The 12,099-nt window shown below is 41.5% G+C and overlaps 1 protein-coding gene across 1 annotated transcript; it reads right to left on the bottom strand.

The window, feature by feature from the left end:
* Positions 1–657: 657 nt before the first annotated feature.
* smpd1 (sphingomyelin phosphodiesterase 1) lies at positions 658–11,630 on the bottom strand. The gene is made up of 9 exons (XM_080749166.1): positions 11,510–11,630; positions 11,061–11,326; positions 10,151–10,471; positions 8,279–8,559; positions 6,986–7,159; positions 5,886–6,057; positions 5,345–5,421; positions 4,390–4,535; positions 658–2,810 (listed from the first exon to the last, which is right to left on the bottom strand). Exons 2-9 carry the CDS (start codon positions 11,304–11,306, stop codon positions 2,389–2,391), a joined length of 1,839 nt encoding a protein of 612 aa, XP_080605292.1. The 5' UTR covers positions 11,307–11,326; positions 11,510–11,630; the 3' UTR covers positions 658–2,388.
* Between the last annotated feature and the right edge of the window lie 469 nt (positions 11,631–12,099).

Below are 12,099 nucleotides of genomic sequence, written 5' to 3'. Positions count from 1 at the left end.
AGTTACATCATTGCTCGACTGGCGTGTTTGGTGTTTCCCCATTTGCCATTGCTCAATAATTCGGTGGCATAGGTCTATTGCAAATTAAAAGCTGTTTCATACACTGACAGTCCAGCCATATACTAGGTTTTGATTTAGTAGTTATATTTGCGTTCGATATTGTGCATCCTCAGGTTCTAATCTCCACATTAAAAATAAATAACTCCACTACTGGCCAGCCGACATCATGTTTACACTAGCATTCCTACAAAATGCTAAGCTTATGATTGACATTTCTCAACTGTAGTGGCAATCTAAAAAAGGTTAGACCTTGGGATTTGTTATGAAACCTAAATATACTCAACATACTACTCTTAGACATGGGTACTAGACCTATGTGATCAATTATGTGCTGTGAAAATGTACCACTCCAGTTGGAAACAAATGTTCTCGCACTCCGAATATGCATTGCGTTTGTACATTTGTGTTGTACATGGTCTGCATTTCTATAGTAAAAAGGGACAACTTAGAGAAAACTGAACACTAATGACCAGACTGTGTGGATATACTGTACTAACTAGACTTGAGAATTAGGTTCTATATGCGTAACATGTATACAGTAACTGATGATTAAAATGGGGAAAAAAGGAATAAAGAAATATCACACTGACCAAAGTATGGACCCAAAATAAACATAATTTGTATTGAACATGGTTTCAAAGAGTGACATTATTTTCATATTTAAACAAAGCAAAAGATTTCTTTTTTTGCATTGTCACACCGATTTACCAACATCCTGTAGAGATCTACAATTACATTCCAAGTCATACTTTCACCACCCAGGAAGCGTCATGTCAAACTCATGATCATACATTTATAATCTTCAAAACAACCACCCGATGCAAAGTGAAATTAAAGTGCATTATCAGAAGGGGGACAGTGAGTCAAATATCTCCATTGAGCTTTAAACAATCAGCAAAACAAACAAGATTTTTTTTTACATGCAACCGTAGATGAACAAAATACATTTGAAAATACATTGTAAGATATATTTTACTCCCATGTGACTATTGAGGTATGAAATGCTTTTCTGTATGAGGACTACAGTTGCCAAGCATGTAACTTCACCTGGGTTAAAATGTAACAAGGTTTATGGAGGGGACCGTCTTTAACATGCATCGCAATGGACCTACTCATTGGAAGGAAGCAGCTTTTTCACCCTTTGCTAAAAGCCAATAAATAGAAGCGGGCCTTGTGCATAAAGATTATGGCTTTCAGGATGAATGTCATCACGTCCATATCCGTGCCACAGCTCAATGGCTCTTAATGTCCTTATCTGCTTCTGCATGTGAGTAGAGCAGGAAGCTCTTGAGTACACATGGCAGTTGGCAGTGGGTCAGGAGGAGGAACCATCTATTGGGCTAATCCATAAACTTGACAGTTTAATGCCAACCGTCCATTTAAGCTACACCAATGTCCCTGGCAAAACAAGGACATTCTCAAGCCCATATGATATGGAGACCACTTAAGGGGAATCCCAGGTGTTTTTTAAAAAACAATTCCATTGATCCTCTTAGGACATTCATGAAAAGGCAATGATTATCTCATGTGAACTAGCTACTGTATTCACTCCCAACATTCATTCTAAGGCTAAATATTGCTTGAGCGATGTCCACTAGCTTAGCTGACGACAGAAGGCAATTTCCAGCATTTGGGGAAACAAACCTAATGAGTTATGATATTGAGAACCATAACACGCTTATAAAAACATCCTCCTGTACCTTTTAAATTACATAAGAACTTCACTGCGGATGATAGAATATACTCAACAACCTGCAGTCTACTCTAGCTGACCCCTTTGCATCCAGAATCTTTAGGCAAGCACAGCAGGATACATCACTGTTGAGCTTTGACATTTCAAAACAGGGCTTGAAAAACCCAAGGCCACTTGACAAACAGGCTTCCGTTGCAGTGTGATCAACAACAAGAGCAATCTTATAAAAAAACATTACCGAGTACACTATGAGGCCCAATAGTGCTGGAAGCCATTCTTTCTCTTACCCAACCAACAACTTTGCCCAGCATAGAACACATAAACATGGGTTATTTACTTATTTTAGATTGATAGAATTTTAAAAAATGGCTTAATAACCCTTTAACACGTTCCCGAGGTGGAGTCTTGATAAAGCAAGGATCTGAATTGAGCTGCTAATGATCTGACCCCAAAATGAAATATGAACCTACAGATTAACAAATCTATCATCAACAATTTCCCTGAATTTCCCTCCAAGGATCAATAAAGGTTTATTATTATATATTATATTTATTTATTCATGGCTGGCTCGTCTTTCAACAGTTTGCTTATTCATAATTATTCAGTCCTTGTCCTTGTGAATCAACAGAGAGACTTCAACAGAGAGACTTCCTGGCAGCCATGTCATAACCATTCAACAGGTTGCACTGTTCCAAGTCTTCGTAACGTCCGCTTCGCAGGAAGCAGAGCAAAGAGGTCTTGCACGTCTCTTCGCAGGGCTCCGACACGTGACCTTTGTGGTTCAGGAACCAGAACTTCTGGAATACCGTGTCGTTCTTGAGGAAAGTCTGAATGAGCCCGTCCCAGTCTGAGGGGTAAGCACTGGACAGGCCGTAGGCCTCGCTGGCTCTATACAGCAGGTTCCATTTGGGGTCGGGGACCGGGAGGTGGGACAGCCCAACCCCGTGAGGCCCAGGCTTGCGATTGACCTCTGTCAGGTTGAGAATGTACGTTTCGTGGTCTAGCACCAACCGAGAGCTGCCCTTGTAATTCCCATCCACGAGGTAGACGCGATAACCTAGAAAGTGAATGCAAATATCCATATACTTATTAAACCAATTTATTTTAAGTTTGTCAATGAATGATGAAACATTTAGTAAGTAAAGAATCCATAGAGCAACAAAAGAAGGATGGAACCGTCAAAGTGGGCCTCCCTTGAGGCAAGGGACAGACAAATGCACCACCTTGACTATGACATTACCATTACAGCTCATCTGCACTGCTTGTGACGTGAGCGACGCGGCGCGAGCGATGAAATATAATTAAAATACATTTGTTTTAGTGAGACCGCCCTGACCTACCGCGAGCGACAACGCGCTGTGACATCGTCCAATCCTCCTTTTTTCGCTCGCAGACTCTATTTAAGTGAGGTCTTGCGGCGATGTCCATAGAGGTAAATGGCCAATTGGCCATGTCCCGACCAACAAACACTATTTATTTATGTATTTATATGATGGGTTCAGGCCATTTGTCCTTATAAGGACATTTGTCCAAATGAGAACAAATCGCTGTCGGAATGCTCGCTCGCTGGCAGTGCGGATGAGCTGTTAGGCTACTATATTTGTTAGTAAGGATAGTATCTATTTTAAGGGTAGCAGTAGCTCAGGAGGTTCCAGGTTCGATACCTGGCTCTTTTTGGCTTAATGATGAAGTGCCCTTGACTAAACTGCTCCCTGGGTGCAGTTCAATAGTTTCCCCAAGTTCCCACAGCTCCAAATACACTGCTCAAAAGAATTCAAAGTGTTCTCTTAATTTCTTTGAGCAGTAGTAGTTTGGATGGGCAAATGTAATTGCACTGTACCTGTAAGCCAATTCATGAGAAAAAGATAGAGGAAGAGGTTCAAGTCCGTCATTTTTCTTTTTTGCGACGCTGCAAGTTGTGCAATTGCCAAGTTTCCAGTTTACACATGCATACCGGTATGCACATATGAATAAGATTGAGAGCGTGCAGTAAGAGCGTGGTTAACTAAGAGAAACCGAAAACAAGAAATTGGGGGTAAAGAAACAAACAAGTTTGAGAACCACTGCTACAACAAACCTTCCAAACCACAACCTTTGTTGCACAAATCTATGGGCTTGACTTAATTCCTTGTTGCAACTTCCCTGTAAAACCCCTGGTCTAGACCAGAGGTTTTATGCATTCGTTATATTGTTGTTGATGTACTGACATATTATCTTGCTTATTATAGTGATGTATTACCTGCTTATTGTAAGTCGCTTTGGATTAAAAGAGTCTGCTAAATGCCTAAACTGTAAACTGTTTTCAAAGTGTGGGCCAAGGACGCCGAAGGGTCCTTGATGGTGTACCAGGAGGTCCGCAGCCAAATGAGATGTAGTTACTAAAACTCAACTGAAAATTATAACAATACTTTTTTTTAAACACATTCCATTCTAAAACTATGTTGTGTTACAGTGTCTCATGAACGGTGGTAAAGCCTGCACACCGGTTTCAGGCAAAGGATTTACTGTTATAGCAACACCGTTTGATGAAAATCTCAGTCAATATAAAATATACACACCTGTTTCATCGTTATGGTGCCTTACCAACACCTGTAATGTCTTCAGTATAATAGGGTCATGATGAGTCATGCACTCACCTGGGTTGAGGTTGACATAGGTGGTGACACTGGGAGCGATGAAGGCCACGCCCACTGGCCGAGTCATCGTCGCCTCGTCGTAAAACATCTGGAACTCATCCAGGTGTGTATGGCCGAAGAACTGGCCAGTGATTGTGCTCTCATATCTGGAGCGTAGAAATGTACACGATCACACATCACCACCAGGGGTGGTTTGTTGGAACATGTGAACCTCGAGTTTTATCACTTATACAAGTTATAGTAGACCTTGATAGAGTGTCAACAGTGAAAAATATCACATGATGCGCCTTTCAAAGATTAACCAAGGTCAGCTGTTGGGGAACTGACATTTGGAAAAGAATCTGCCAGCCCCAAGGCAAGTAAAAACTGAAAAAGATAAATAAATAAATACATATTTTTTTATTTAAAAAAGCACAGGAAAGTACAGTTAAATAGGGTCTGCTAAGAGGATTTTGAACCCAAGAACGCCTATGGCTTGTTTCCTGACAAAGTCAAAAGTTCCTCTGTGCTTTTGGTCAAATGTCCATGTACACGTTTAGTTTAGCCAATAATCTAGAGAAGTTTGCCCTCTCTTGACCCATAGGCTACCGAAGATTGCAAAACTAGATTTATTTACATAATGAATATAGTGGACATTTCAGCCCTGAGAGTCATCATCAGCATTCAATCTTTTTTTTTTTTCAGTAACTGAAAAAAAAAAAAAAGATTGAATGCACAGAGGAAGTCTACTTTGGGGAAGTGAACTTTTGACTTTTGAGGAAACAAGCCATAGGCTTTCTTGGGTTCAAAATCCTCTTAGCAGACCCTATTTAACCGTACTTTCCAGTGCTTTTTTTTAACTGCCAATAAAGTATTCAATCAATCAATCCACTTGTAACATGAAGAAGCTGTTTTTTTCTCGTCAACAGTTTGTTCTGAAAAGAAAAAGAAAACAGAAAGAAAGTAAACTAGCTACCTGTTGATAATATGATAGTAGTTCCAGCTCCAGCTGCCCAGACAGAGCCCAGGAGGGATGTGACCAATGATGTGCACCTAAGCCAGGGGAACAAAAAGGACTGAAGGCAAGCTCATGTACATATTAACACAGATCCAGAAAAACGTTCAAATCATTCCGATCTGAATCATTCCGTTCTTGTTCACTACAAAGATTTGTTCACCACTACCAGTTCCGCCCTCCTCATGACACATATAGTTTAGTCCAGCTTGGGTTATCGATTGCAAAGAGATTGTACATCAAATCTAATTAGGATAAGAGTTAGTTCATTGATTGGTTGATAGACGACTTGTGTACAAATATAAGTAGTTGCAAAGTGACATTTGCCCACAAAGGCGACTGCATGCAAGATACAGCAGCCTACCTGGTTAAATTCAAATTTAGTTAAACCCACAAGTTTACAGTATATAATTACAACAAAGTCTAGAAAGATCAACTTCCTATGTAAAGTAACAGCTCTTTGCCTCCTCTCTTTGTCTACCACACTCATATTCCTTCTCACCTTTTCTCCTTTGCCCTCACTGGCCTGGAGGATGTGGACGAGCCACTGAAGCTGGTTGGCAGGATCGGTCGAGTTCACCATCAGCCAGAAATTCTCACGAGCACAATAGTTCATGTTGAGGGACACCACTCTGAGCCCAGGCTGGACCTGGGCGGTATAATAGCCCCCATATCTGGAATTAACAGAAACAGTAGGCGAATATTTAAAATGTACTAATAAATTAAAAAAAAGGGGGAACTTGAAAAGATTAAATGAAATACATTTAAATTAATATTTATTAACATGAATGATCTTAAAGATGGATTTTTACTTGTTTACTTATTCTCTGTTGCGAAAACAAAATAGTGGCTCTGGTATTTTTGGTGCCAGACATCACGTGCAATGAAGTACCGGTATATCAAGTCCTTAGCAGTCAATATTTCATTTCAAAATGAGGAAACAGAACAGAAACACGGTTGTAGGTTGCTGAGAGCCTGCTCTCTGTGGTGGGGAGACTTTCAAAACCCCTACCTTTGTCTAAAATCCACTCTTGGCCAGAAAATAAATATTGCACCGGACAGAGAAATGTTTTATTTTACTCCATTGTGCCACCTAAAGATCTGGTCAGTGGTCTTTTTCTATTGACCAGATCTGTAGGTGGCACACTTGAGTGAATAAAACATTTCTCCGTACGGTGGACTATTTATTTTCACAATAATAATTTACACAAGAGGTGGGAGTCTGTGTTTTTCCACTGTGGAGAATAGGCTTACAACATCGTAGAAACATCTTTGTTTCTGTGAGTTGCGAACGCATATTTTCCTTTTTACAGAAGTGTAGACATCGTGCACCAGTTCAAATGAGGAAAACTACACGTGTAGTCGCATAGCATTAAGGAGAACTCCTAACGCTATGGGCCAGAGCTAATGCAACCTAGTCCCAAAACAACCCTTTCAATGTTATCCTCCGTTACATGTCTCCATTCCGACATGTCTACTTTCCGACATGTCTCCTTTCCGACACAAACCCCATCTCTATGGAAGTGTTGCCACTTCGACAATAAGAAGTCAATGTCGGAGTGGCGACATGTCGGAATAGAGAGCGCCCCCCGTTATCCTCACCGGAGAGTCTTCAGGGCCTCGTGTGGCAGCCACGGCGCCCATTCCTTGGCCATGGTGTCATACAGCCAGGATGTGGATTTGTTGCCATGGATGAAAGGTGGAGGGAAACTGTTCACTGGAGTACTCTCATGGTTCCCTACAGCAGGGTACACAGTCACATTGGGTCCCAGGTGCCTGGAATTGGAGAGAGAAGTGGGTTGGCAGGTGTTGTTTACATCAGTGATTCTCTAACTTTTCAGGGACCCCCAGTTTGATATGCAGTATACCATAGACCTCCATTTGATATGATCTCTTTGAGATCCCAATATGCAAAACAGTCAATCACAAATTTTACTCAAGAGTGTACAAATAGATTCAATGGGTCCATTTGTTCCATGTGTACACTATTGGAGTTACAGATCAATTACAAGTTACTCACCCATGGCTTACTTATGTGACAGAATTGAACTTTGTGATGAAACAACATTTTGAGGTTAAATTGGGTCAACTGGTCTATCCTGCAAATCCAATTACAGTTATCAATAATCAACTGCAGTACATTTAGACTGCAGCTGGTTAAGACTGACACGGATCTGATTAAAGGTGCTGGCTAAAGTTTGGTCAATTATTACAATAAAAAAATGTACTTGGATGATTTCTGAATCAACTGGCTATCGTAGATGGTTGTGGCCTACATGGTCACTATTTATGAGTTTAAAAACAAAGTGTGGACTCGCAACTCACATTTGAATGCTCAAAATCTTTATTCGCGACAAACAGCATCTGCTTTTGGAGCATTCAGAAGTGAGTTGCTAGCCCCCGCTTTGTTTTTCATGATTCCGTTTTTGCAGTTTGGCTCAGCACCAAGAAAAGGAGGATGCAAGTTATTTTTTCCTTTCACTTCAAGTTGTCATGCATTGGAAAGTCAGCTAAAAATCACCAAAATGTGAGGGTAATCTCTCTAAAACTATTTCTGGTGTCATTTTCACATCTACCCTGGCTTCTGTGTGCACCCCAGACAGTTAAGAGGATTTATTTATATATCAATATTTAGATATTGATATTTTATCAGAAATGCACCCCCTCCTATATAAGCTCATTCAACCTCTAACTCCCTGTCAACCATGTTGGACTCATTCTGAATCATGTCTGAAAAAAAAAGAGTTATTGTTATTTCTGTAGTTGCATCACATTGTCGTAAAAACACAAAAAGAGCACACAAGTCCGATACGTGAAAATGACCCTAGAAATGTTTTAAAACTGAAATTCCCCTTTAGGTGCGTGTTACGTGTACACATCCTGTTGTGCTCTTACTTGTGGATAAGCCTGGAGATGGTTACGAGCTCAGAGAGCTGTTGACTTCTGGTCTGGGACCAGACGTTGTGGGCTGGAATATCACCGGTCCAGTAAACCCAGTCCCAGGGCCCAGCTCTGGCAGCGTCTTCCAGAAGGTTCTCCACAGTCCGTAGAGGAAGGTCACACTTCCCATACGTCCCCCAGTACCCAGCCTCTCTACGGTACCATATAGGGGAGTTCGAATCGTTACGGCAACACAGAGGGTCCTTACAGTCTGCACTGCTGCCCGCTACGTACTCCTGCCAATGGAAGTGACCAGAGCATTTATTTCATTAAAGCTGTGGTTCTCAAACTTGGGGTCAGGACCCCAAGTGGGGTCTCCAAATTATTTTGAGGGGTCCCCAGATGATTAGCTTAATGTTATTTGTTTCCCCCCTCACTCAATGGTAAACAAACCAACATACTGTATAAGTGTATACAGGGTATCTGCACATTTGTAAAGTGACAATTTAAGGACTTTCAAGATCGTTTTAACTCATACAGTGCCATCCGGCCACAAGGGGTGCTAGAGTGCCAGAAATTTCTCCATAGACCTTATTTATAGCTTTCGTCGACCCTCTCCCAACTGGCTTGTGTTTTCACTCCAGTCAATGCTATGGGTGTCGAGAGGAGGAAGCTAGCTGACACGTAGCCAAAATGCTAACCCATTTAGAAGCCCGATCTAAAGCTATTTCAGCCGCAAAAAACTTTCTCTTTGGGTCTGGGGACACAATCCGGAGAAAATCCTGTCTAAAGATGTGATTTATTATTGGAGTGGGCGGCGCGATGCGGCCGTTAGCGCGAATACGGCCCGTGGATGGCCGAGTCTAAGTCCCGGCCAAGGATGGACGTCTAGACCGGGGCTTCGTTGAGGCCTCCGATAAAATAATTCATTTTATTAAATATCCCGGACATGTTCGGGATAGGCACCCTGGAATACGTTGCGCCGCCTACAATGAACATTCGGTGAACATTGGGGGGGGTCTAAACTTTATTTTAAACCATTTTCAATGGAATAAATCGTCGGAGCATCTAGCGTCTCTCGTTGGTGAGCGCTGGGCGAGCCGGGACCACCCACGTTGCTCCAAGCAGCTCGGGGTAAAGTAAAATAGCAAATAAAAATTTGTTTTTGATCCCGAATATCCCGAACATGTTCGGGATAGGCACTTAAAGGGTTAATACGAAACCGGCCAAACTGTCAAATATTAAGTAAACAATTTGTGAAAATATTCAATATAATATATATAAATAATACCAACAATATTCATCTGTGGAACGGAGTCACATTAAATGTTATACCTACAATTCCAAGTGCTTGTCAGGGTGGGGGTTCCCCAGTTCAAATATGTTTATTTTGGGGGTCACAGCCTAAAAAGGTTTGAGAACCCCTGCATTAAAGCATGTAATCCGTGAGAAGCTGTGACTAGCACTCGGGTTTACACTTGGAACATTTTGGACAGAATGACCAAAATGGCTTATACTACTAGTTGCATGGTTGCAGATTAAACAGAGATTAAACAAATTCATTAAGGTTCAGTTAGATTCCTTTCCACACATATTACATCCAGTCACAGTGTGTCATTTTTGACACAAAAGGAATGAGCTTGACAGCTTGCTACATGTACCTTACATTTACACTAGTATGGACTTCCTCTTCTTGTTTTGCATACAAGTTAAAGATGCATAACATCAAGAAACACATGAGGGGGTAAATTTGAGTAAGTACACAAACTTCAAGATGAACTCAATGAAAATGAAAAAGGGGTTAAATGTCTGGTTAGCAGTACATTGTTTAACAGTGTGTCATACTCATAACAGACTTTCAGATCCCTCTCTCTCTCACACACACACCTTGTCCCAGTGGATATCTGTAAGGAACAGGACCCTGCTCTGAGGCGACCCAGGTTTGGGGGGAGTCGGAGGGGTAACGGGGGGCTTCGGGACCTTAGGAAGGGTGATGTTCCAGGGGGCGTAGATGTCAAATTTGCCACAGGATGGTCCCACAAGCAAAGCACATGCTTCAGAGGGCGACAGCAACGACTGCTGCAGGGCCCGGATAAAGTCGGCCCTGAACAGCTCCGTTATTTCGCGGCACACTCGCTCATCCGCCAGGTGAAGACGAATGCATGCTTCACCCATTGCGTGGGCCACACGTTCTTCATTTGCGTCAGCCTAGCAAAGACAAGAGAAAAAGCGATTGTAAGGAGACATTTTTTGGACAAAACATGAAAAGTAGGTTTTACCGACAATGTTGCATTTACTAAAATGGAAAACTGAGATTTAAGTTGAAAATAGAGTTGGAGGAGGAGGATCTGGATTTAAGTTAAAAATATACTGTAGTTGGAGGATCTGTCATCTCAGAAGCAACGGTATACATTTTTTTAATCACAAGTTATTAGAATTCTTATAATTTGGGGCAGTAATCCACTCTGAGAAGGTTGAACACCGTCTTTGCATTTGGACATACAATAATGTTCTGTGGTGAGTGAATGCCTGAGGATAAAATGTAGCCACCACTTGAGTACACAAAAGTAACATAGCCGCAGAATGTTAGAAGTGCGGCAGCTGATAGAAAATGGTCAAAGGTTATCATTTGTGGTGGTTTAAATCAAACAGTTTCCTTTTCTGCCAACTTGCGTAGGCCCTTCTTTCATGTCAATGAATATAATACATAATAATAATAGGCTATTAGAAATTACAATTAAGACAAAAGATAAATTAAAGAGACAAGTATAAATCCTTGCAAACACATAATCCTTACCAGGAGTGCGACATCAAGAGCAATAAACAACACTTTGCAAACTTTGCAAGTGATGTTCCTCCAGCTGAAGCCGACCCTGATGCGGCTGACCTGCTCCATGAACACCAGCCCTGGACCAGGAGGGCCGCCCTGCAGGGCCTCGTGGACCGGGTGACAGCTCCCAGACACGGTCAACATTAACACCAGGGCAGCGGTTAGTGTGACTGTCATCATGGTGGGTGCAGGAGGTGTCGAACACAGCTTCATTCTTCCACACAGGCAGCGACCTGCAGAGGAGACACGGTATTATTACAACACTAGGAAGCAACCTTAACACAAACAGGAAGGGCAAGAAGACATCAGCACGGAAACTAATCTACAAAGTTGAGCTTGTTGTAGGATCTCTGCTGTTTTTGAGTCATTCGATATTTGCTACTGCTGGCTGCATTATGCTGGTCGTATGGTCGTACCTCCTCCTCCCAGTTCGTTGGCTTCCTGTCGGAGATGAGTAAACAACGCGTGGAAGTGGGCCGTCGTTCGCCCTTTGCTTTGTTCAACGGCTGTGTAGGAACAGTTACAGCAGGACCCCCTCCTCTCTGGGTTGTTGTGGTGTACAATGTGCTGCTGCACTGTGGAAGGAACTTTATCAGCTGATTTATCACGTGATGAGTCACGTGACACAAAGAAGGTTGACTTTAGGGATCCCACTGTTTCATCTGTGCAAACTGACATGAGTCATGACCTGATGATAATCAATCACTTATTCAATTAATTAAAACAAGCTCACATCACATATATCTAACACTAACAGCCTGTGAGACGCAAGAAAGCCATATTTAGCCAGTTGTAACTTGTGGGAAAAGTAGCCTACTTAAATGAAGAAATACTGTTTCAAGTAAAAGTCTGGAATTCAAAATTTACTTGGGTAAAAGTATAACAAATATATATATATATATATATAGTTATCAAAATGTATTTACCGGTAATTACCAAAAGTAGAAAGTAGGCCTACTCATTATACAGAATGTCCCATTTTAAAAGTTTTAAAATGTATAAAAAT

This window comes from Nannobrachium achirus (assembly GCF_963921795.1).
Source record: "Nannobrachium achirus genome assembly, chromosome: 19".
Lineage (NCBI taxonomy): Eukaryota > Metazoa > Chordata > Actinopteri > Myctophiformes > Myctophidae > Nannobrachium > Nannobrachium achirus.
This window is presented reverse-complemented; position numbering and strand designations above follow the sequence as displayed.

Coding starts and splice junctions, on each gene's coding strand:
- smpd1 (XM_080749166.1), bottom strand. CDS start 11,306: ATGAAGCTGTGTTCGACACCTCCTGCACCCACCATGATGACAGTCACA. Junction 6,058..6,985: donor GAGGCCCTGAAGACTCTCCG/GTGAGGATAACG, acceptor TGTTAATTCCAG/ATATGGGGGCTATTATACCG. Junction 4,536..5,344: donor TACTATCATATTATCAACAG/GTAGCTAGTTTA, acceptor TCTACGCTCCAG/ATATGAGAGCACAATCACTG.